The sequence below is a fragment of the Passer domesticus genome, chromosome 1, assembly GCF_036417665.1.
Source record: "Passer domesticus isolate bPasDom1 chromosome 1, bPasDom1.hap1, whole genome shotgun sequence".
In the NCBI taxonomy this organism is placed as follows: domain Eukaryota; kingdom Metazoa; phylum Chordata; class Aves; order Passeriformes; family Passeridae; genus Passer; species Passer domesticus.
Genome location: NC_087474.1, coordinates 130212053 through 130239143, shown reverse-complemented (window position 1 = coordinate 130239143; position 27091 = coordinate 130212053). Strand labels below are relative to the sequence as shown.

General features: G+C 37.5%; 1 protein-coding gene across 2 annotated transcripts in view; it reads right to left on the bottom strand.

Moving 5' to 3' along the window:
• Positions 1 to 25825, bottom strand: part of CRISPLD1 (cysteine rich secretory protein LCCL domain containing 1) — a 38097-nt gene extending 12272 nt beyond the window's left edge. The window contains exons 1-10 of one of the 2 annotated variants that reach the window (XM_064389582.1): positions 25612 to 25825; positions 24398 to 24720; positions 5863 to 5981; positions 5596 to 5728; positions 4053 to 4168; positions 3070 to 3170; positions 1811 to 1990; positions 1658 to 1718; positions 1466 to 1532; positions 721 to 851 (exon numbers count right to left, since the gene is read on the bottom strand). In XM_064389582.1, coding sequence (XP_064245652.1) covers positions 721 to 851; positions 1466 to 1532; positions 1658 to 1718; positions 1811 to 1990; positions 3070 to 3170; positions 4053 to 4168; positions 5596 to 5728; positions 5863 to 5981; positions 24398 to 24655 — 1166 coding nt within the window. In that variant the 5' untranslated portion in view covers positions 24656 to 24720; positions 25612 to 25825. Of the gene's footprint in view, positions 1 to 720; positions 852 to 1465; positions 1533 to 1657; positions 1719 to 1810; positions 1991 to 3069; positions 3171 to 4052; positions 4169 to 5595; positions 5729 to 5862; positions 5982 to 24397; positions 24721 to 25611 lie in introns of those variants that run through there. The other variant, XM_064389593.1, reaches the window with a different exon arrangement.
• Between the last annotated feature and the right edge of the window lie 1266 nt (positions 25826 to 27091).

Genomic DNA, 27091 nt, shown 5'->3' with positions numbered 1-27091 from the left:
AGCCAAGCATTCTCAATTTCTGTGTGTTCCTTTTCTGGGTTTTTCTTTAGCATGTCTACAAGTATTTGTAGCTGTTTCCCATACCAGTCTTAGGGAAGGCACCTCAGCAGTGCAGTATACCTCCAAACTAAGTTTCCACTTATTATTCCATCACTGGCCAATGTAAAAATCATACAAAATATTTGTGAAAAATGTCATATGTAAACTGTGGAACTGTGATGAAATTACTGAAGCATACAGGAAGAGACGTCTTTTCTTCTTGTTTCATACGCACACTGCAAGAGGGTCATTTAGAAACATGAACTTGTAATATTATTGCTTTGTTAACTGTCATAGATTGCTCTGTCCATGTCCAAAAAACATAAATAATCTGCCAGTATGTGCTAGTTTTTGAAAATAAGTATGTAGTCTTATCAATTAATTAACTGAATACTCTCAACATTTTTAATTACAAACACTATCTTACTGCCCAAGTCATTCTGTAAATTATTTCACCTTCTTTCACATTACTATTGCGCCAACTCTCTGTCCACCATTAAACACTGGCTAAAGTTTCAGAATGGATACACTATCTCTATATCCACATGCCTTTTTACAGCATTTTCCTATTCTTTATGACAAAAAGCATAGAAAAATATTATTAAAAATGTGATATATTTTGTATGAAATAAAAATATATTAAAAACTTTTCATACATTTTAATTTTAAGGAAAAACTTACCCAATTGACTGAACACCATTTCTGTAAGACTTGATAAAGTAATTTTTCCTCCCTTGCCTAGTCACATCAACCCAACCACCTTCATTGTCTAGGATGCCATAATGTATGGCAGCTTTACAAATACTGGATTGCTGAAAAACAGAGCAGGAAAAGCAGATCCATGTCAGACAAAAAACAGGTTTTACTTAAAATCTGTCATTAACAACTTGGTAGAGAGTCTTTTATGTTTGACTTGGTCTATGAAGGTGTTATTTCAAGCAAAAAAACCACCACTTTTCCTTACTCAGAGATAAACTTTTCTCATTTACAGTACACTTGTTCACAGTAGCTATCATTTCCTATACTTTTTTCCCATTCTACAGAGTAAATTATATACTCTCAGGTAGTATTCAGGTTACACACAAGCAGGTCCATCTTACTGAAACAATTTATACAAGCATACCCACAAATTGCTGTACTCCTCCTTTAGTCACACCTTCACATATTTGCATGTAAATATGTGGGCACAAAAATTCTATTTCTGTGTATGTGTAAGTATGAAGTACATTTGTATAGTATACACAGAATAGCAGATGCAAATTTATCTCATCTGAAGCTTTCTTAAACATTTGATGTAAGCTTTTAATTTTGGTGAATGCTGACATCCTCAAAATCCATTCTTAATACAATTTTAACTAGTATGCCAACAGAAAAGACATTTCATCAAACACTCTACTCGTACAAAATCTAATTTAAAAGTATTTACCATTTCATAATGTACACTTCCAATAACTTTGGCTTTGCTATCCAAACAACCAGCAGGACATTCATACCTAAGAGAATTAAATACAACTTGGTTTTAAATCCTGGGATTACAAAAAGGGAAAATATTCCAGGTCATGTACAAATATAGCCTTTCAGAAAAATCTCAAAATGACAACTGTAAAATTTACCGTACCTATTGCAAGTTGTTCCTTTGCACTGATCTCTTAGCCTTACTTCACATGAAACAATCTGAGCTAAAACAAGCAAAAAGCAAATTCACTGTAATGAATTTGATACTAGATAATTCAATTTTGTTGACCACTTGCAAATCAGGTAAATTCCTTACACATTTGCTGCGTGCTTATTACTTCATTTTTCTCACTGTCATCAGTGCCTGTGGAGGCTGAAGGTTGATGTGTTCTTGGCCGGCTTTGCACAGTTGCATCCTGGGCTTTGGATCGCTGACGTTCAATCTCATTGGTTTCCTCTTCTGGTTCATGGGGGGAATAAGGCCTTTCTGAATCCTCTGTTTCAGAAAATGGGAAAAAAAAATCTCTCAGAAGAAAAATGAAATCAGTGCGGAATGTAAATCCCTTACCATGTTTCAGTAAAACAGCTTTGTTCTCACAAAATGGTGGACAAAAGGAAGAAAGCAAGGAAAACTCTCCACTGCTTCATAAGATGGAGAACTCAAGATTAATAAAACACCTCAACTATGTTTGTGATACATTTTTTTCCCCAGCATATGTAGCACAATTGAAGTATGAAACTGCTCTTAATGCTCTTGTTTTCGTATCTTCATGCCATCATAAAACCAACTGGCAAAGGACAATCTCTGTTACACATGGGCAAAGTTTTACCAAGCTCATAGATAGCATGCAATTAAAGCTTATTTCATAGTAACATTCACCTGAAAATGAGGCTCTTCTATTCATACATAGTGAAAATAATTCTGAAACACTCATAACTGTATCTACATTTCTTACTTAGAACTATAAGAAAGCTATTTGGGCACACACATGCAGCTTTCATATGGTCCATATGAAATCTCAGAAGTTATTAACAAAAATTGCTAAATGAGTTGTTCACAGAGTAGAACAAAAAGAAGTAGCAGCTTTGTAATATGCTGTGTTTCAATGCTATAAATGCTATTCCAAAAATTGTAAAGTAATAATCATCTTAGCTGACATTTCATTTAATTACCAATGTCTTCTTGGGTCTTGTTCTTGGTTTTTCACACGCATTACATGTCTATGTCACTGAGATATTTTTTCCCTATAAACAAATAACTTCATAGACTGCCAGTGTAATTCCAGAAAGGCATATAAAGAGCACACAATGTGTCTCCATCCTTGTGTACGAGAACCCCTGAATCAGCATTATCAGCAGGAGTTCAGTGCACTTCATTCCCTCTGGTGAAACTCAGTGTCACTGTATCACAAGTACATATTCCCATCCAGCACAGTAAAGTAGGGCCTAACTGGTCTTTGGGCACACCCATAATATATTTTATTCCACTATGTTAAAGCACAGTGAGGAAAGAAATCAAAAGAAAAGTTACATTTCTATTCCTGTTCATAGTTGTAATGGTGAAATACTACATACCTCTATAACAAAGGTTTTCTCTACAGCCTCCTCCAAAACTAGGGGGACATGCAGAACAGGGGCGCCCGGGTTTATAAGGAGCATGACCCCACCAGTTACCCCTTTACAGAAAAAAATAGCAAGAAAAGTCTTCATCAATGAGCATATTAACATGCTAATATTAAACAGCACTTAATATATCACGAAATTGAAAACCAGCAGGCACAGAGATGATAACATTCTTCTGATATTCCAAAGTTACAAACAATAGGACGAGAGGAAATGGCCTAAAGTTGCACTAGGAGACATTTAGATTGGTTATTAGGAAGCATTTTTCACTGAAGGGATTGCCAAGCACTGGAACAGGCTGCTCAGGGAAGTGGTGGAGTCACCATCCCAGTATTTAAAAGGTGTGTAGAGGAGGCACTCAAGGACATGGTTTAGTGATGGATTTGCCAGCATTAGGTTACTGGCTGGAGTCAATGGTCTTAATGGTCTTTCACAATCCAAATGATTCTATGATTCTAGACCAAATATACAGGATCTAGTTGAAAAGTCCATGAAGAAAAAAAATTAAGAACTGACATAAATCACTGTAAGATCTTTTCAGACTGGCATAGCACCATAAGACTAAACTCCTCCACTTCATGAGAATAGGCTCCACTCTCTCCTAGAAGGAATATCCTACAAAATTTTATCTTAACCATGGACTTCCTTTTACATTCCTTTAAGTCACAGTGGAGAGATACATTTAGTTTTCAGAAAAATATAACACTATAATAAAAGTCTCTAATGCTGTATATGCACTAAAATACAGGCCAGAGAACTGAAGCACCAGAAACTTCACAAGAGTATTTGCGCAGCCGAATAGGAACAGTGCTCCATTTTGTAATGGTATAAAAACCAGAAAATCCAGACTGATTTCCTTGCAGATTATTTCCTTTATAAAACTTTTACAAAACATCTTGTCCTCTCAAGATATTTTTGGGTGTCAATCTACTTACTTAGGAGAATAATTGCATACAAGATAAACTGCTTTTGGCCAAATCTGCCCCCAGATGTTCATGTTATGACACAAATTAATTGCACAACCGATTCTGCTACTTGTAGCCCAAACAACCTATGGAAAAGAAAAGAGGAAAACCAAAGATGATCAACTTAAAATCAAAACTATCTCCAAAATACAAAATTCAAATTACCAAAGTGATGTGTTCTCCTCTGTTATAAAAGACTTGAAGTGGCCTAATTACAGATGTCCAAAGGTCATTAGAGACTTATTAGAGAGAAAAGTTTTACCTAGGTGGTAAAAATATGGCTCTAATTTTTTACAAATGCTCTAAGCATATATTTGAAAGTGTAGCAAAACATTTACAGACATGAGCTGGAGATCTGATTCTTGGAATCACAATTAATTGATAATTTTGAGCTAGAAGGTATGGTCCCATGTGCTGGAGTTCCCAGTACAACCTAAAGACCCAGAGGGGTTTTGATTGGTTGGACTGAGACAGCAGATATTTTTCAGCAGTAAAAGGAGGTAAGAAAGGATAAAAACATTAACAAAAATACTTATACACTGAATAGACCCAAGTAATGGATTTTAAATGAATATGCTTTTATATTATTGCAACCTAAGGTGGCTGTGCTCCTCTATTCACCTTTCACCACAAATCTCAAAAATAATCAAAATGACAAAGTCTGGAATGTTCAAATGATAAAAATATGACAGGTGTTGAAAATCTATTTGTTCAAGGTAAGCCAAATCTGTAGATCCAGCAGGATTTAGGAGTTGAAAGAGATAACAATTGTGAAGAACTAGTACCATAAAAAAGCTGTATACATGTATTGATCTTGCATGTAACAGTAAATGTAATTATAGGTTATATATACAGTAAATAAGAATATATAGGTAACTTTATATTAAAGTTAGATACAATTGTAAATTATGCTAGTAAACAGAAGTGTCTAAAATTAATAATTTTTAAGTTTTCCAATGTTATATCAAAAATTATATGTGGACCATAGTATAATCTGAAGATCATGTTCTGTTCATTGAAAGCATGACTGGTACCCCTCAACAAAAATTGAGGCTAGATACACAGATTTCAGAAATAGGAAGCAAATTATCACTAATTTTAAAAATCTTCCTAAAGTTAAAGCAAGGTTTTTAAGACTACTGTTTGATCTGAGGATTTCACCTAAGAATACTTTTTTTTTTTAATGAGCTGTTTCATCAACATATTATAGGAAGGGCTATCCAGATTATGCAAAAAGCACTGAGCAGTAATGCTCAGTTTTAACACTGGAGTTTGTGAGCTTTTTCCTCAATCCTGCTGATATTTAAGAGGTTGAAATCTTAAGATTTGTATGACAACCTTACTTTGTCAGTGATACCCAGTGCTTGTAACTATGGGGTCCAAACAAACCCTTTCTGTGCTTTTATGCTGTGGAATGTACTGCAAGTTCAGTGTGCTCTGTCAGACAGCAACCTAGCTGAAAATCTCTACCACTCTTTTCCATAGGTGATTAAAATCAAGCACACCTACATACCTGCGTGTAATGTGTACAAACAGGACCAGAGCATCTATATGGACAATATGGATTGCATTCATGAGGATGGGGATATGTGAAATCTCTCACTTCATCATACCATGCCTGGACATGAAATGTTGGAGGTCTGTACCTAGGAAAGCCAGTAGCAGTGTATTAGATAATTCAAAAGTTGCAGCTTCAGACATTTTCTCCTTTTATTAACAAGTAAACTTTGTTAGATTTTTAAAAATCTCATATATTGCACAAAATAATGTCTTAAACTACCTTCCCCAATGTGCCCCCAGATTTTGTCCAATTGATGGAAGAAGGCTTGCTGGTCCATGCTCCCACAGACAGGTTTCAGCCCATGACTCTGCAGATCTCTCCAGTTCTGTGTCCCATGTCTGAAATTTAAAAGAAAACAAAGGGAAATCTTCTTAAAAAATATTTGCTGTGCATCTTATTCTTTAAAAAAAAAAAGAAAGAAAAGAAAAATTGTCAATTTTTTTTTTAATGTTTGAAGTTTTTTACTGAGGCAGAAGACTGAAAAGTTAGAATTGAAAAATGTACACTGCATTTGTGTTTTGTAAGAAAGAAAAATGCTTTCATCAAGAGAAAAAAAGTTTTAATCCCTTCTCAGCATTCCCTTTAGAAACCATGTGCAGCCACACTGCAGTGAATAAAGCACAAATATGAAACTGAAAGGTTTAGTTCAATTTTCCAAGCTAAATTAAGTGCACTTTTTGTCTTGTGAGATTGTTTTTCAGTAATGGGCATTTTTCTTAACTGAAAGGGTATTATCCAACCTGCTTTCAAATAAGGCTTTATTTCCTCTAAACTAATAACCTATGCGAAATGAGTGAGATTTCCTCTTCCTTTCCTATAATCACCTTTTGTTGAAATAATACACAATTCCAATGCAAAATATGAAAACTAGAGTAAGGTTGTCATTCACTGATTTTATGGATAGGCTAGCAAAAAAAGGGACATTCATGATAGTAAAGAGGCATGATTAGAAGAAGTAAAAAAAAAATAAATATTATGAATTGTTGTTTATCCTCAATTTTTATTCTTGAAGGAAGATGGAAGAATAAGCTTGCAGCTGAAAGGCAAATCCAAGTTTCTTTCTTTCAAAAGCATACTAAGATATACTCTTCTTGAAGAAGTCATACCATACTGTGAATGCATAGTTTCTACTGCACTAAGCTGGGGTTTGCTCAAAGTGGTTCATTGCGCTAGGGCAAAGTATCCATAATTTTGCTTGGCTTTTGGAATTTTCTGATAGCTGCAGAAATAGTTTCCAGATACCTGACTAATACCAACACTCAGGTTAGGAAACTAGAATGCCTACAGGAAAGAAAAACATGTTGATAGAACTTGAAGTATTTCATCATACATTCAGACTAAATCTCATTAAGACTATGCTATCTAAATAACAGTAATTCAATATTTCCAGATCCAAATTCCCATGCAGACACTGGAGATCATGTCTACTAATTTTTGGCACAGATAAAAGGTAGAAAACTCGTTAACACAGGCAAAGATTGCACAAATATAACAGACAAATTCCACATGCTAAAATTTATTTTTCTATGGATTTTGACATGCAGTTTTCAAATTATTAATTAGATAACTCAACAAAAACAAGTATGTCCTTCGTTATACAAGACCATTATTATGTAAAGTCTTTATTATCACTCAGTTTAATCCTGGAATATCTGTTCTTGTTTCATTTCAGAAATCTGTTATGCATTGGATGGCATTTTGTCTGTTATTATTAATATTATTAGCAAGTAAACAATTTTCAGGGTATATTTTGACTCCCAAAATGCAACATTTATTTTGACAGAAATACTCAAACAGTATAATAATGAGAGAATAAATCTTTTAACCCACCAATGGATACAAAGACCACTGACTTTAGAAAACTGTACAAATTTTCCATTCACTCTCCTAGGCCATTAGTTCTGTGTCATAAACCACAACATTTAACCTTCAGAAGAAAATATTCTAATCTTAAATCATGAAGTGACAGTTTGTATAGTTCTTTTCCCCTTCCCTTTAGTTGTCACACCACCATAAAATGTTCTTCTCCCTATTGTACCCATTGTAAAAACACATGAAGATTAACACAATTCCTCCACATTTATACTTTTTTCTTATATGGCTGTAGCAGAGTTGCTTCATCTTCTACCACAAAATCACAAGATCATAGTATTTTAAAATAAAAGCTACTATAATTTTTCTTTGTTGCATATCTTGTATGGTATTAAGTCACCTCAAAATCTTTATAATATGTAGATTCAGTTCTTAGGATGAACAAGTTATAAAGTTAATATATTTCCCAGATAATTGCTATTAAGAATGGGTTTGCCAAGTGGACTCTGAAATACAAATTTAGAATAAATTAGACTTAGGATAGAACAAAAATTTTGGCACTTGCTCAGTTTTAGACCTTCCTATCTCCAAGGCTAGCTACAATATCTAATAGCTCTTACAACCTTCAGAAAGCCAGAAGATATTCTCTTGTAAAGCATCCCCCCACATCTTCCACTTTTAAGATATCAGTCATGGTTAAAGGAATTGCACTATTGTTCTATTTTTCTCACCACACAAGTTTAAAAATATTTTATGCAGCTATTTCAACTGAAATAATTATACTTTTTTTTTTAAGTTTAGAGCTAGGCAATCAATAGCAGCTGCCTGAATCAGCTCTTCAAGCCTGTGAAGTAATTACCTTTAACAAAATTTTCTTTAAAGAGTGATGAAAGCTATGCATGACAGAGACATCCAGAACACTGAAAGTAGAGCTTTTCGATGAAAAACTGAAATTCATCGTTAATCCTCCTGACAGATGAACACCCACACTCTAAGTACTGTTGAAATTGGATATGGTCTTGAAAAAAAGTTCCGTCTTCTTTAACTGTTTCTCTGTCGTAATCCACACTATAAAATATTGGTTTTACTCTCTTTACCTTACCTAGATAGAGATAAGCACACTTCCCACTTCCTAGCCCTCATCATAATACACTTTCCTCGAAGCAAATTAATTTATGAGTACCAAGACATAACTTAATTTTTTCCTTATTTTAATCACTCAAGTATATTTTGAGATGTGATGGAGTAAATATCAAAAGTGTTACATATTCAGATGTAAAAAAAAATCAGTCAAGTGTAAATTGCACTATAGGGGAAAAAACCTCCTTAAGTGCAGTGTTTATTGTTATATGGGCTCATTTTCTCATCAAAGCCTCCCCTTCCTGAAATGACTTCAATAGAAGTTAAAATTTAAAAAACAAACAAACAAAAAAAACAACAAAAAACCAACAACAAAAAAAAGCAAAAACAAAACAAAACAAAAAAACCCGAAAACAAACAAACAAACAAACAAACAAACAAAAAAACCAACTCTCTGCTAAGGAACACAAATTTTATAAAACATTCTGGAAGGATGTCCAAATGTCTCAGTTACAAAGAATTTCCTAGAGATTAGAGTCACTTTCTTGATTACCAGAGACTTCAAAGAAAAAATGGGAATAAAACATCACTAATCTCCTACAGCCAGTAGACGAAAAAGAGATACAAGTGCTAGAAGTCGTAGTTACTTGTGCCTCCAAGACCTATGAAGGCACAAGCCATAAAACAAAAATCCAAATCAACGTAGAAATGAAAAGGTTTCCCAGTCTCCAGGATGTCTATAATGACCTTTAATAAAAAGAGGGAAAGATATTCAAAGACATTTTCTCCAGGGCCAAGGATGAGGCATCCTGATTAGCAAGAAATCAGGCAAAGGGGGCAAGAGACCTGTGTGGATGAATAAGGAGCTCCAGTCATTACTCAGCCATAGCCAGGAAATGCACAAGAGATGGAAGCAGGGTCAGGCCAGGGTTGCCAGAATAAATAAAAAATGAGAGATGGAAGCCCAAGGCCCTTCAAGAATCTGGTCAAGGACAACAAGGACAAAACAAAGGACTTGTTCAAAAATATCAATTACAAAGGAGTAACTAAGCATAGTGTGGACCTGTTACTAAATGGAGGGGATAGCAGACCCCCTGGTAGCAGACACAGAGAAGGTAGTTACTGTACACCTTTTTTGCATTGGGTTTGACTGACAAGACCAGCCCTCAGAGATTTCTGGTCTAGGAGATCAGAGTAATGGAATGACGGCAGCAAGATTTTCCCTCTGTCAAGTAGGATTGGGTCAAAGAACACCTATCCAAACTTGAGATCAACAAGTCTATGGGCCCTAACAGGATGTAGCCAAAAGTGCTGAGAGACCTGACAGACACAATAGTGAGGCTGCTTATAATCGTGTCTGAAAGCTTGTGAAGATCAGAGTGGTGCCTGAGGAGTGAAAAAATGCAAATATCATCCCAGTCTTCAAAAAGCACAAGAATGAGGACCCGGGAAATTACCAGAATCAGCCTCACCTCAGTCCCTTGAAAGGCAATGGAGTACCCCACTCTGGAGGCCATCTCTACCAACATGAAAGACAAGGTGATCAGGCGTAGTAAACACAGATTCACAAAGGTTAAATCGTGCTTGACCAACCTGATTTCCCACTATGATGAACAAATTACCTGACTGGATTAGGGGAAAGCAGTGGATATCATTTACCATGACTTCAGCAAGGCTCTTTACACTGTCTCGCACACCATCCACACAGGCAAACTCAGGAACTGTGGACTTGAGTGAACAGTGAGGTGGTTTGAGACCTGGCTGAACAGCAGATCTCCGAGGGCTGTAATCAGTGGCAGAGGGTGGCCTGTCACTAGTGGTGTCCCCCAGGGTTTAATAATGGACCCAATATTGTTTAACTTTTTTAATGTGGATGAAGGGGCAGATGTCTCTTCATGAGTTTCATTGTTGACACAAAGCTGGGAGCAGTGGGCAATAGCCCAGAGAGCTGTGCAGCCCTTCAGAAGGACCTGGACTGGGTGGAGAGGTGGGCAGAGAAGAACCATCTGACATTCAGCAAAGGCAAATGCAGGGTCCTGCACCTGGGGAGGAAAAACTCCAGGTGTGAGGATGCCAAGAGACTGAAGCCAGTCTACTTCTTGGTAGTACCAGGCAATAGGACAAGAGGCAGTGGGCAGAAACTGATGCATAGGAAGTTGCACCCAAACATGAGGAAGAACTTTACTGTGTGGGTGACTGAGCATTGGAACAGGTTGCCCAGAGATGTTGCTCAGTCCCCCTCACTGGAGATATTCAAGAATCATCTGGATGCTATCCTTTGCCATGGGCTCTAGAATAACCCTGATTGAGTAAGGAGGTTGGATCAGGTGACCCACAGTGGTCCCTTCCAGCCTTACCAATTCTGTGATTCTATAAATGGTATCCTAATCCCTGATGGATTAGAAAAGTCATCTTTAATTTCTATCTGACTACTCCAGTAATGCAAAAATTATACATGGGTGCTAATAACATGAATACGTATGAAATTTCTGAAAACAAATTAAAAACTTGCGCAAGAAATCTGTAAGATTGCCATGCCACATCACAGCTTACTCTGAGAAAATTAGCTTAAAGGTATTTTTAAAGGCCAATTCTACAGTTACATGTGGGTGGAATTTGAAGAATTCTGAAGATTTTCTACCAAATTACCAACATGTTTCAGAGATGGGATCAAGAACAGGGAGGAACTGCTTTACATTTTTGATACTACCTTGAATTTTGTTCTTCTCTTTCAGTAATTAAAATAGGAGATCCAAATTTCTTTCCTAAACTAATTATTCTAATTGAAATTATATTGAGAAAAACTGTGCATCTTAATTCTAAGGATAAAAGACTGTTTATTTTAAAGTTTTTTTCATACTAATCCTGTCAGATTAATTCTAAATATAATGCATTTCACTCACAAAGTAGGCTAAATGAAACAAACAGGTAAAATAATCTGCCTTAGTACTTAAAACATACCTCTTTACTGGAATACAAATTTTATTCTTGTGATTTTAATAGCATTCCCTTGTTTCACTTACATGGTGGCAAGCTTTGGGCTTCAAACAATGAAAGCATCTCCATATACAAAGAAAGATAAACACCTAAGTTTTCATGTTCATTCAGATCAAATAACACAATGAATAACTTCAAATAGAAAACTAATTAGTGATCTTTAAAATGCCGAGATGCTTGGGATTTTAAAAGAAACTAGAATAAAAATGGAAGAATATGAAGAGTCACAGCAATTTATTTATGTCCTACCGGAAGTAAGTATTTCTCAAAGTTTAACCACAATGTCATTAGTGATATTAAAATATGGCTACTGAAATATATATTGAGCTGACCTAAATTAAGCTTTAAGCTTAATTCAAGAAGTTCTTCCACAATACTCAGAAACAGTCAGTATTTACAGATTTAACCTAAGGACACTTTTAAAACAACTCTTTGAAAGAAATGGTAAAATTGAAAAGAAACCTTTGCATAGCTATAGTCAAGGATCCTTTTGTTTGCCAAAGTATCAATTAAATCTTCAAACACTGTCACTTAAAAGTATAGGAAATTTCAAAGAAAGAGAGACTATAATTTTTTGAAAAAGAGGTATGCACAGCACCTGACTTCTCATCTACTAGTTCCCTCATCCATGCTCTCATTGACCAGGTTTCAATGGCTTTGCTCTATGAGAATTCCTTGGTAAATGCAGGGTACTGAAGGGAGCACAAGAAGATGGAAGTGCATCAAGGCAGCTGATTCCCAGGTCTGACAAGCACTTTGACTGGAAATCATTTGGTACTACATTCAAGGTAATTCAACTTGTTTATCAAGTTATGCTCACTTTGTCAGAAAACTACCATGAGATCTATCTTTTGGATATGGTATTGTCATCAGGGTTGACTTTCTACATTGAGATAGACACACAATGAAAACAATACAAACTGCTCAGCGGTATGAACCTCCTTGGAACTATTCCTTTTGTTTTGCAGAACACTGCTAGAGTGCACTTTGAAGTTGTTCATGGGTATTCATTCCACACAGAGAGACAGAGCAGAAAAAAAAAACAAACCCTGAAATGCAATTAGCATGAATGTCGGGCTCTCAGCACCAATTGTTTTGCTCTACAAATCTGTTTGAATGGCACCACAACACTTGTCAACACAGGCATTTCTTTCATCAGTATCCTGTTAAAACTAATGCACCATCAAAGACATACAGATGTGGCACTATCAGTATTTCACAAATGTTCTGAAACACTACCCTGGCTGAAGCCAAAACCCAGCTGGGCAGGTTAAACTGAATGGTAGCAGTAGTTACTGCCTCCAGCTGCTGACTCTTCTTCTACCCCAGAATATTGCACCACATTTTGCAGCAGGGATGTTGCAGAAAATATGGATCCTATGACTGCTTCTGGTTTACACCATATCCCATTTATATAAACCACAACTAATGCCAGTTTAGCTTTACATACTGGACTACAAATTTTGGAATTTAACCTCTGCCAACACAGGGTTCAGGTACAGTGTGGACATAAACCAATGCTCTACTTATTGGAGGAGCTGCTGTTTCAGTGAGACTACCACATCTTAAATTAAAATTCATCTACAGCCAAACAAATTACATGAGGTGGGATTAATGTACCCTGAATTTAAACAGCCTCCAAGCTGTTTAAATTCCTATACATATGAGCTAATTATCTAAATAACTTTTGCAGTTACACAGACAAATAAGCATCGATAGAAGGAGATAATTTTAGCCACCCACTTTTAAACGAGATAAACTGTGTGTTGGAGGTTCTCATTTTTCTCTACTAATTAAAGGAGACTGGCTCAAATGCAGACATATGCACCACAAACATCAAAAACTTTGTGAGATGAATCCCACCATTTGTGTTGCACAACTGTTAAATCAAAAATGTACATTCTCATCCAAGGCACACGAGCAGGAGTCCACCTATTACACCAAAAGGTATTGCAACAGAACTGCAAAGGCCAGTAGCTCAAAAAACATTTTCCAGTAAAAGTAATTTTTAAAAAAACCTCAGCAGTGGTAACAGTTTAATTGAATATATTTTCACATATGTTGGAAGGCAGAAAAAATCATATGGACTGGGACTATATGGAAATTAAAGAAGAGCTAAAATTCAAGCTCAGTAAAGATGGAAAAGTAAGTACAGTGGGCACCATTGAAAGTAAACATTTACCATGGCATAGTATAAATACCTCATTGCTGTATACATTCTAAATATAGGGAAAGAGTGGTAAAGTAAATACCACGGTACAGTATGGGTATTTATTTACTTTTTAAAGGAATCCACTGTATTAAGGCTAATGACACTGAGAAGGGAAAAAAAAAGTAAAGATGAAACATAGAATGAGAAATGCAATAAGCAAATATGCCAGAAATACAGTTGAAAACTAGAAATCACCTGCATGGCACCAATGCAGAAAAACAGAAAGGTACACTTAAAAGTTACTTCAAGAGACTGATCCTGACTGTAGTCTATCTAGCTTTTTCCATTGAGCCAAATATATGTGTATTATCCTCATTTTTATAATTTAAAATAGTAATTGTACTTTCAGAATAATATTTACTTTTATTTCTTTCTGTATTTTTATGATTGAAGAGCAAAGAGGATATCTTTGGTATGCAACCTAAACCTCCTGCTCTGCAATGCTAGCTGATGTTTTATTGTCACATAAAAAGAAATCTCTTTTCTGTAACTACCTTGATTTATTTCCCAGATTAACCAAATTCAGCTGCTTCATTCCTTCAATGATCTTATAAATCACATATCCTGCCTTCATAATCAATCTTACTAATCTCTTTCATTCTCTCTAGAATGGGTAGACCATTCTTTAAAAACCACCAAAAATGGACATTTCCATTTCAGGCAAATTCTCATCAGTTTCACACATGGACAACTCCTTTTACAGATTGGTGTCACATATTATTTTTTTAAGTCAGTGCAAGTCCTGCATCTTTATATCTCAGTTTTACCTCTACATTTTATCCCTTGTACTTCACCAGTTTGATTTCTTCCTTGTTCCATACCTTGCAGTTAAGTTTCATAATGTTCATCTCTGGCCATTACTTCTACTTCTCAAGTTCTAATTTTGATCATGTTCTTTAGAACAACCCCATCCTGTGCCCACAATATATATATAAAATATGTATATATACCTATATATGTATGCATGTGAGTGTATATATACATATATATATATATATATATATATATATATATATATATATATATATATATATATACACACACTGCAGTTTTCAGGTGTACTCCTTGCTCACACAAGTCATAAGCATTTAACCAAAACAGAAGAGGCTCCAACACCTTCAATCTTCTGCCTGTTTAAAAGGAAGTTCTGTCAATTTTCTCTCACAAAAACATCAGGGTAGAGAGTGTCAAGATCTTTCCAGAGCCAAAATATGGTACCTAATACTTCCCTAACTATTGGGTGATTAAAAAAGTAAAAATGGATTGGTTTGACATAATCTCTTCTTGATGAACAGGCATTGGCAGTTTTCATCAGCTTGTCTTTGAGTCATGCTTCAGTGAGGCAATTTCATCAGTACAAAGATACTGAAGGAAGTCCATGAAAACTAATCATAAATAGAACACCTGAAAGGCAAATAATTTGCACTCAGTCATATAACTTACCTCCAGTCATTTGAGTCAGAAAAAAATGTGGGGTCCCCACAGCCTGAGGTCCCTTATGCTGCAGTGACCACAAAAACTCAGGCAAAAACACCAGGCAAAACTGCCTTGAAAATAAAAACCCAACAAAACTAGTACTGGTATATTCTTTAAGCACAAAGAAAGAATAGCTAAAATGCTAAAATTTCCTCTACCAAGAAAGTTAAGACAGGCATTTTCTGCTGGAAAACTACTACCTGGCTAGAAGTGAAATGTAAGGAACTTACATGCTACCATGTGGCAGACTGGAGTTTATAGAGCTTTAAACTGGGCAGAGATCCCTGAATAGACCTTGAGGTTTCAGCTACTCTTTTGGAAAAGAGTAGAAAGCAGGAAAACTGTGGCTTTTGCCTGGAAACAGGAAAGTGGTATATGGCCAAAAATATTGTTCCCAAACACTGAAAAAATTGCACCAATATTTAGAAGTATCTCCTTATTACACCTTCATGTGTTTGAGCTCCTTGTGTTGAAGAACTAAAACCAGGAATAGGAACCAGCAGACATGACTAATCACGTTTAATTCTCTGTGTACTCTAAGCATGTTAAAAAAACCATGCTGGAATATTCAGCTTTCCAAGGTGTTCTGAAACAGTGCATTTTCTTTGCTACTTTTTAAAAGGAATGCATTGAGACTGCCTATTAGAACATGACTTAAAAATCATCTATTCAGTTCTATGTTCTAACAGGAATAGAAGAGAAGCAACAGCATGAAAGCTGATCTTGATTTCTCTAGTTTGTCCATTATCAAATTATGAATTGCACATTCATTACAAATAGTATTCATGAATATTTATAGCTAATCACAGACTGACCAGAGCACAGGCCCTTACCTCAAATCCTAGTAGTGATTACCAGGTTAAAATCACTGTAACTGATTGCTTTCATACAGCAGTTTTAGACATGTTACAGAATTTCCTGAACTTTGAACAGGAATTAGCTATGGTATCTCAAATATGTGTCAAACTAAATACTTTTAAAAGATGACCACTGTATTTTGACATAAGTGAATGGAGCTTACTGCCAGAAAGCATTCATTGATCATATGGGACCTGGCATTACTCTCAGAAATATTTTCAAATAAAATCTAAAAAAACATTGAAAAATGTATTAAAGGAATCCCTGACCACTTGAAGATCCAACAGGAAATTCAGGACAAATCTATTGTGATATGTATCAGGCAGCCAAATTCTGGATTTAAAAGCCTCATTTTAAGAAACTGTTATCTTCTTTCATAATAAAGTGAAATTTTATATTTCCAGAGGAAATATGAAGTGAAATTTTATATTACCAGAGGTCCATTTTATATTACCAGAGGATAGTCTTTTGCTTGAATCACAGATTTTTAATTATAGTGACTCATGCCAAATCTAAGGCTGATTATATTTACATAGAACAGGATAACTTCATATCTAGCATTTCAATGCTAAGAAATAAGTATTTTTTTCTAAATTAAGAAGAAAAAAATTAGTTGAGGAAGATTCTGAGGCTATTATCATGAAGATCACAGGCAAGAGGGAGCTACTTTTATAAATCTCATTGATCCTTTCTGTGTTCTGTTCATATTTTATACTTCAGCTTAGATTCTGCTACTACTGATTAATATTTAACGATCTTCTTTAATTTGGGGACAAAAAACTTCTCTGACAGCAAAAATAAAAGATGAACAGTGTCTGTCCTGTGTTGCTAATTATTTTATTTTGGGAAGGCTCCCTTAAACTCTGAGACAGTGAGCCTTTTTGCTACTTTCCACTTTCAGTTTCTTTACTTGGAGTTGCTTAGTTGTTGTTGGCATTACATCAATAGAAGTCATACCATTTTTTTTTCCTTGGCCACTTCACATTGCACAATCCTTTGCTAAAACTGCCAGGGAGAATAAGAGGATAAGTCAACGTCACTGTGTTCTTTGATGCAGAGTCAGTAGCCTTTGAGCACAGGCAAAGGAGCTGAAGCACTTTTACCAATCTTTGAAGTGAAGCAGAAAAGTGGAAAACCAGAGGGAAAGAGGGCAGGTTCACTCTGAATAGAGCTGCTCTGTTCTTGGCACCCAAAGTGCTCTTCAGCCACTTAGGCAATTCCACAAACCAAAGCCTTTTGCTCAAAAGGAACAGGAATTGTTTTTAATCAAGCATCCCTGAAGAGTTTTGGCAAGATGGGGAAGATACACTGAAACATCAAAATGTTTTGTCAAAAAGGTCTAGGAAATTTAAAAGAGCACTTCAGAACAGAAAAATTCACCAGAACGGGTATATCCATTACAAGGTTTTCCTTTATGTTTTCTATTGTTGTTTCAATTCTCCTAGGAATACCACAAAAATTAAAAAAACTCATTTAGGAACAGATACACAGAGAGGAGTTGCTACTCCCTGATTAAACTGATTGTAGAACCTAAATGCATCACAAAATAGCATGAAAATTTATTTTGATCCCTATTCAGTCCCTATGATGTCATAAATAATGTTTTACTATCATGAAAGAGCACTATCCACTAGCGGGTTCATATAATCCAAAGTCCAATGGTTTCTATTTAACTATAACAAAAGATTGCCTACAGGAAAATTTTAAAAATCTAAATAAGCCGTATTTCTTCATTTTTTTCTTCTGAAGCTACTGAAATGAAGAGACAAATCTTCAAACCTCCCAAAATATAAAGCCCTTCATAGAAGTTATGAATCAGTAATGGTTTTGAAAGGAATAATACGGTATTAGCACTTTCAACACATCACTACCAAGGTTTTCAAACTAAGACCTTCAGAGATATTATACCAAACATTATACCAAACTAAGAAAAAATATTTCTTTTTTTCCCCCCTGTGAACAAAATATGGGTCCAACACTGCTGCCAGATACACATCCAGAATTTTCCTAAAGAACCACACAGCTGTACAGAAAATATGTACAGCTACACACAACTATAAACAAAACATGTTCAGATATAGGTACGGCTATACACAAAGAAATATTCTAATCTGAACTGTTTTAAAAGCACCTTTAGAACTTTGTACTTTCTTCACAAGTCTACCAAAGAAAAACTTTATAGAAACAAGTTATGGGCTTTGCAATGACATCCCTGGTATTTATTGGCAAGATCTGTCCAAAAGACTAGAGATAATGAAATAAGCAAAGACTTCCTTGCCCTAGAAGACACCGGTGTCTCCAATTACAGTAATTACAATATGCAGTGCATGGCTCGGGGCCAAGAAATACCAAGTTGAAATGCTCTGCTATCTATCAGGCTGAAACCTGAATACTCTTAAGTACAGCAAAGCCACATGCATGGAATGAGGCTCTCACATGAATCATTTGACTTCTTTGTTTGGGAAAATATGTATGAAATCAAGGAATGAATACTAACAGAATGATTAAAATAGAGTGCATTATAAATTCATTAACCAAAATTACTTTTGTGAATATTATTCTTGGTGAATCATTTTATTTTGCAAACCTAACTGTTTGGAATATAGAGGAATTAACAACTTCCACTATCCAAATAATAATGGCTATTTCTGAAGTCTTGGCTGCAATAATCATTTAGAAGATTGGTTTACATTAATATATTCAGATTTACTTAGGTGCAAGGTTACCAATGAAATTATTGGGAAAAAGTTATTCCAATTTCTGTTCATGATACACAACCAATGCTTAAAAAAAGTATTAGGAGTTTAGAAAGTTTTCAAGTTTTATTAAGCCTTTACAATCTAGTAAGAATTTATTAATATGCAACAAACCCTTTCTAACTGAATAAGAGGACTACTTCACATGAATCCACAACAAACCCCATTGACAAAGCATGATAGCTCCCATTATTTCCCTAAAGGACAGGTCTTTGGCAAGAGAGGCTGGGCACGCACAGGCAGTTCCAGCAGAGCAGAGGACCAGGCAAGGACACCTGAGCATCTGCAGAGCAGCAGAGCCACAGCCCCCCTGCTCTGGTCAGACTGAACAGGGCCAGCAGCTCTTGGCCACAGCTCCCAGTACTCACCCAAGTGCCTCTTCCACACGGATGTACCCCAAGTGCACACATGGTGTGAAGGCCACACTGGTGGCAGCAGCCCAGGAGAGATGCTGGAAGCATGACACAATGCTCTAAGTTCTGTTCAGGTGCTTTAGAAGGAGAGCAGGAAAACCTCCTTCATTTCTCCTTTCTTTCCAGTGCTGTTAAATTCAAGTGCGCAGCAAAAAGAAAATGTTCCTTACACCTTTCTTTAAAAGGAAGCAATCCAGATAAAAAAATATATACGACATGCATTTGCCATGCATTTTCATAGCACACTGTTCATCATAACCTCAAAAAAAGATTTTTCTTTTTCTATTTAAGTCATAATGTCAACAACCCAAATACTCTCAGCTTTGAAGGAGGAGGTCTAGGAAAGAATGATCTAACATGCAGTCATAAGGTCATATAAGGCCACTGAGAGGAGTTTCATGAAATTTTGCAATACTGTTCCCTACAGAGGAACTTATGTACATTCTCACACCAGAATTCTTCCATATAGAAAAAGAGACAGAAGGAGAGGTGGAAAATCCAAATCAGCCTTAAGAAATGATAGCCAAAACTGAAAATACTGACAGTATCAAATTGCCAGGACCAAACAATATCCTTCAAGAACCTGGAAGAACTTGCTCATTAAACTTCTAATTACTGTGAAGTACATTATCTCTCTTGTTACCACATTAACAAAAAAACAGCACATGGTTGATAATATTTTTAAAAGCTTCTAGAAGATCCTGAGAAACCACAGACTAAAAACTGACTTCCACTGTGATGATTTTACAGGGTAACTAAAAAAAATATGAAATATACAGATAATTACTCCCACATATATTTCACTTTGAAGTTTTCAACATGTAAGTGCAGTGAAGTTTTCCACAGAGTTCCTAAGTTACATAAAAATAATAGACAAACAAAATTAAGCTATCATAAGGTAAAGGAAGAAGTGATAAATGACAGAAAAGGGATTTAAGAATACAAAATATTTTTTCAGATTCCCTACAAGTTGTGTCCATGGTCTTTGCAGCACACCTTCTCCACAAAAGCCCAAGAAAAGAGAATGCAATATGTATTCACTATTTAATATAGGCAAAAACAGGATGGGAAAAATAAAAGATAAAGACAGAAGACTCATTAACGCTAAGTGATTGGAAGACAAAATTATTTATAGCATGCAACGTGAATGAATACAAAGTAATAAGGACATTGCTGCACATAACAGCCAACTATATATACACAGTAGTACAGCAAATGACCTTTTAGCACATTAGAAAGATCTTGAAGTCATTGTGAATAGCTCTATGAAACATGTCAGCTGTAGGACACTAAGTCACAAAGTAAAACAATGTTCAAAATTATTAGGAAGTGAAGAAAATAAATACAACTATAACAATCTGCAGTATGCCATAACTATCCACACTTTGGTTTGTCCCCTTTGCATTAAAAGGAAATAAGGAAAATGGAACAGCTTTACAGATAGAACAGTTTTCAAGTAAAGGAATTAGGATTCTTCAGCTGAAAGCCTTGTGATCACTGAGGAAATTATAATTTCTCACAATAAAGAAAAATAAGGCATCAAATAAAAGACCAAGTTTAAAGGAAAACAAATGTACTTTCTCACGCACTGCATAATTAAATTTATAGAGCTCTGCAAATTGATGCCATGGATTCAAAAAATACAAGTGGACTCAGAAGCTTTCAGATTCATAAAGAAAATTCCATGTGAGAGTATCTGATGCAGAAAGTACAACAGCAGATTGAGGAAGTCCCTAAGCTGCTATTTGCTGGAAACTGGGGTGCTTCACTGCAGAAGTTTCTCTTTTCAAATGTTTTATTCTTATCCTCTTATCTTAGGAATCCATTACTGCTCACCACCAGAGCCACAGTACTCGGGAAGATGAACTTTTCATCCAGTAAGTTCAGCCAGACAAACATGAGAACACTTTGTTCATAGCTACTGTGAATCTTACTGTAACTTTAGGTCTCTGAACTATGACAGCCCAGTAATGTTTGCTTTTTTAAAGCATATGGAAAGAGTGCACAGCTCAGTAATGCAACTTTTAAATTTTTCTTGGGTTTTGTTTGTTTGTTGGTTTGGTTTTTGGTTTTGTTTGGTTGGTTTGGTTTTGTTTGGTTGGTTTGGTTTTGTTTGGTTGGGTTTTTTTGGGTTTTGGGGTTTTTTTGTTCTGTTTTGTTTTGTTTTGTTTTTAATGGAACCAAGATCTTATACTGCAGGCCTTATCTCAAAGGTAATGCTGGACTTTTTAAGTGAATAATAAAACCAATTGCTCCTACCCAATGTGGTTCTCCATCCCACCCATTCCTTAGTTATGCATTCCAATGTTCTTTTATCAGCACTGGTACTCATCTGATTCTGCCACACAGGGAGATAATGTCATGACTCAGAATGAAAATAAAAACCTAAAATTACATTTTTTTGAAATTAAATCTGATTCTTTAAGTACTTGGATCAGTCTCATCATCAACTCGGGTGCGTTCCATCAGCAGGAGCAGGAGAGAGGCACTTCAACCAGAGCTGCCTTTTAGTCTGGAACATCTTAGGTAACCTAACAGGGCAGTGAGAGCATGCAGCCCCCACATACTTCTCTCAGCTCCAAGCACTCTTGAATATCTTAACTTTCTCAACTATGCCACAGATTATCGAGACACAGGTTTATCAGGGAGGCACGTGGACCTTGCTCATCTCCATTCAGGTTCAGTGAGACATAAAACTTCACTCCCCCAAGCAGAACTAGCTCTATTCACAAGGAGAGGGCTTACTAATATAAAGGGCAGTTTACAGGGACATGAGTATGCCAACAGCAGGAGACCTGTTTGCCAGCATATCTATACTAACAAACCACACCAAAAGTAGAGAAAAGTATTTCAGCTGCACTCATTTATCTTGCTAAACATCAGGCAAGCATTTAGATGGATGCTTGGTTTCCCTCTTCGGGAGCACTAATAATTTTCTTTGGTAAGACATTGAAAAGAAAATCTGTAAGAGTACCATAAAAATATATGTGCAAACAATCAGCAGTCCTGTCCTTTCCTTGTTCTGTCCAAGCAGCATGTGGTTCCCACTGTCTTCTAAACGCTCCTGTCTCCATTCCCAATACCAAATCTCACCTGCTTCCTCCAGATACAATCTTCCTCCCCATTTACTAACAGGTTTCGACTTTTCAAATAGCCTCTCTTAGCAAATGTCTGTGCTCTTAACCTCCTTCCATAAACTTCTGATCCAAATCACAGTCACAGATCGTAGTTTAACTGTATCTATTCCTCAAATGCTCTTTCTCTCCATCACAATGGCTTCTCAACACCTTCTTGACCACTCAGGCTCTCTCCACACCCTTCTACCCTCCACAGGTATCTACCCCTCTGACCACACACTTTACACAGACCCTTTGCCTTCACAGGTCTCAAAACCTTGCCTATCCTAATCCCTCATTCCCTAGGACATTATGCCAAAAATTGAATCCCACCCTCTTGAAAGCTGCTGCCCTGTTCTGAGTAACATCCTTGATGTTAAAACTGGGTAATTGCTTTTCCATGCTACTTGTACTTTCTGGCTCAGGCATCACTGGAGAGCACAGAAAAAACAACAAAATCAAAAAAACGTGTTCCAGATGTAGACCTAACACAGAATTTAAGCCCAAGTGTGTGCAGTGCTGGAGGAATCTTTGAATAAAGCTGTCAAAAACCTTACTTCTGTGAATATATCCAAATTCTTCTTTCCAAGATATATAAGACAGGCAAATGTAGTATGGCATTAGGAATGGAAAAAACCACATAGCTACAAATATCTACGCTTTCAGAGGATCTCAAGAAAAAGGCTTGCAGTATTTTAACAAGGGAAAGCAACAATCTTCCCAATTCTTCTTTTACCAAAATACTTAATAGTTTGTTCTTGAGCTTTCCAGAAAAAAGCCTGAGTGACTGGGAACAAAATGGTAACCTCTATTATAGCAAAGTCTGAAAAAATCACAACAGAAAACAAAGCATATGAGTATGTGCAGACAATTGTAACTGAATTGGTTAAAGCGGTTACAGGTATTATCATCCCTTTGTTTGGAGATGATCTGTGGCAATATATCCTGTGATTCCATTCCTGATGGCTCTTGGTCTAATACGATAACACTCACATAGGTAAACTTAAGCTAAACTGCCTTTAATGGGGGCTGGACTTTTAAAGGTCTCCTCCAACCCAAACCATCCTATGATTCTACTGATGGTTTAAGCAAGCATGGTTTCTCCAGGACCCACATATGCTCAGTTCAAACAGATCTCCAACCTGAAAGACACCACTCCAGTCTAGGAGAGATATTTTGATCTGGAAATGTGTTAATATAAACCTCTGTCATGGAAAGTGTCAAGAAACCTGTATAATATTTGATATAAACAACTCAACCTATGCCAATGCTTTTTCTCTGGTGCATGAACAGATATACCATGTAGACACAGGAAAAGAGTGCAGATAAAAGAAAAGTTGCCCATTTTTGTTAAACCTCAAGACTTCTTAAAAGCTCTAATGACCTGATTTCATCTAGTTAGCAAGGAGAGATAGAATTAGCCTTGAACTATGTCATAAAAACAAAGTTCAGAAACATGCAACTTAATGCCACTAATAATAATCCAAATATAGAGGCTTCTTAAGGAAAAGAAAATAAACAGAAATCACATTAATAACTTGAACACAGAAATATACAGCCCTCCAGTAACATGTGCCAACTTAAATAGAAGACTTCCTTGTTGTAAGACCCTCATTTTGTTCAGAAATGCCATCCGACCTAGAAGCATGGGAAAGAATACATGCATGCTGTCTTGAAACTTCATTGCTCAGTACTCTTCTCAGATGGTAACTTTTTTGGCCACAATTGCAATCCACTTCATTGAGTACTGCAGTTTTGGAAATTGGCCCCTAACACTGAGGAACTGCCACTTAAATTTAGGACAGCTATGAGAGATTAAACACATTAATATAAGTAGAGCATGACACTTGATCTGCAAACAGGCATTTTTATCTCACAGCTCATACCTGTACAAAAAAAAAGACAAACAAGTGACACATTCTTTAAATGAGAAAACAAGCAAGCTAATACTGAAAGTATGCTGTTTTATAAAGTGATAGCAACTATTCTAAGAACACTTTTTTTTTCTGCATGTCACTATCCGTTTTTCCTTACCATATATTCCATATTGGAAGCTGGTGGATACACCTGACCCCGTAATTTATTATGAAGATCCAAGATACTTTGCATATCACTGTCTGTGATAGCCCTTTTCCCTCTCTGCTTGGCGATCCACCACTCACCATCTTCATCCATGTACTTTTCCAAAAGTTCCTCTAAGAGTGTGGCATTGGGAAGAACCATTGCAGAAACTGCTTGAGCTATGAATAGCAAGGTAGTTACTCTGAGCCATTCCTGTACTACATACTTCATGATGAATGATCTCAAAATGCTCAGCAGTTAGCTCCAAGACAAAGTCTTTCTTCCAGGTTTGCTGGCTGTAAATGCATAAGAGAGAGTAATGTAATTTGTAGACTGAAGGACTGGCCTGTATGGACTTATTAATCAACAAAATCTCTACTTCATACAGATTTTGTAACTGTTGTTCTAGGGGGAGAAAGCAAGAGGCTGCATTTTTTACTGTAAAAGTGCACACTGTTGATTTGGGAAGATAGCTTATCTCCAGTCTTCTGAAGTTCAGTTTGTTCAAGTGGTTTTATATATTGCATTGACATGCACATTTCAGAGCTTGCATGCAAAAAGCATGCTTTTCATATCTACTTAAAAGGAGCCAGACTTGAATGAAGATTAGACTGTAGATAAGGTCTTCCAGTATTGGAACTTAACAAAAGAAGGTTAAAGGCTTGCAGTCATTGCCAGAGTGTAAACTGAAATCCACAATTCACTTGATAGAAAGTATCCCCTCTTAGTGAATTTCAAAATATGACCTTGATTAAAGTTTTTGGTTTACGATTTGCAAAACCCTATGAAACTAAAGGTATTCAACTCGGACACGAAAACGGGGGAGAGGGCGTTTGTCTAACCACCAAGCAAGGGAAAGCACTGAAAACGCTCAGAAAAAGTAGCACCACTTCCAAGAACGCGATATTCTAACAACGCCCGCCACACGACTGAGCGCTTTAGGCAGGAAAGCCGAGGTCGCTCCTTCATCCTGGGCGAGCACGCGCGAATCCCGCCACGCCGGACCCGGCCGCTGGGAGGGAAACACAAAGAGGCGCACGGGCAGAGCCCAGCGCTCCCCGGCGCGCCGCCGCCCGCGCCCGGCCCCGCTCTCCGTGGGGCGGCCGACCCGGCCGGAGCGCCCCGGCCCGCCCGCAGCCGCGGGGAGGATGCTGCGGGGAGGATGCTGCTCCCCGCCAGTCCCTTACCCCTCCGGCGGCGGCTGCCTGCTCTCCCCGCAGCCAGCTTCGCTCCGCCGCCCGCCTCCTCGCCACGCCCGCCTCGGGCCGGGGGCGCGGGCCGGCCTCGCCCCGCTGGCTGCGGCGGAGCGGCGCGGACGTGTCCAGCAGCGGAGCCGCGGCCGGGGCTGCCGCCGAGCTCAGCCGCCGCCGCCCCCGTCTCCCCCGCCCGCCTCCGGGTCGCCACCACCGCCCCGAGTTGCTCCACGCTTCTCCCCACGGCTGCCGCCCCGCCGGGCATTTATGGCAGGCGGCGGTGACGTGCGGCGGACAGCCCTCCCCGGCATCCCGCGGGGCGGGACGGCCGCGCTCCGGGCACCGCGCCCGCCCCTGGCCCCGGCCCCGCACCCTCGCCCCGCCAGCGGCATCGGCACCCGGGGGCGGCGGAACCCGCAGCAGCGCCCGGGGCGATACCTGGAGTCCGGCGGGCAGCAAGGGCTGGCTGGCACCGCAGCCTCAAGCAGAAGCTGGCCGCGGTCCTGCAAAAGCGATCGCCCAGAAAAGTCGAGGGAGGCCCCGTCCCCAACCGCCTCCATCCTTGGCAGCCGGCAAGAGGATGCTAAACTGGCCTGCTCCTGGTGAGACGCAGGAAAGAGTAAAAGCTGTGAGCTCCGCAAAAGTCCAGAACGTGTCAATACGGCTGGAGGTATCAGGAGAGGAATTTTATTGTGGATTCAAACCAGCCACATGAGACTTCTCTTTGCGAAATAGAATTCAAAAGTTTGTAAGCACTCATTTCTGTGCCAATCAAGAATAGCCATCAGATACATATACTTTTTTTGTATCAAAGTCTTCTAGACTGAAATTTTTTTGCGAGCTGATGAGGTTGACATTTCATTTACTTAGTATAATTTCTTACATTGAACTAACGGCCGGATTGACCAACTTCCAGTCTTCACAGGACTGCTGTATCAGCTTCCAGAAGTTTTCTGTATTTTCATTTTCAAAAACTGAGAGGCTGAGGTTAAAATTCATCAGAATCCAGCTGGCTTCAGACCAGCCCTATAAATGCTTCCAAATTTTGTGGGCCCAAGAGAAACAATGCCATGCAAGTAACACACTGCTGCTTCTTGTGCTCTCTCTTTTTCAGTTTTAGTTATAATTTCCCTAAAGTCTTTGGAACTAAGTGCAGGATGCTATACATACTTTTTTACTTACACACTGTGATATTCAAAAGTTCTTATGCTTCATATTTGTTGATCTCAATAACTTTTTTTTCTTGCAATCCTGGAATTGGATTTCTGTGCTCAAGTATTGGACTAAACTTTTTTTTTTTTTTGTAACAATACTGTGTGAGGTAAAACACCACTCTGCAGCTGCAACACAGACTAGATGCAAGTTTTCTCAGTGCTCATGCACCAGGACAACTTATCACTTGTCATTTTGGGTACAGAAGGATGAGCCATACTTACAGACTAGCCATGCAGAAAAGTTTAAAGAAGCAGGAAGG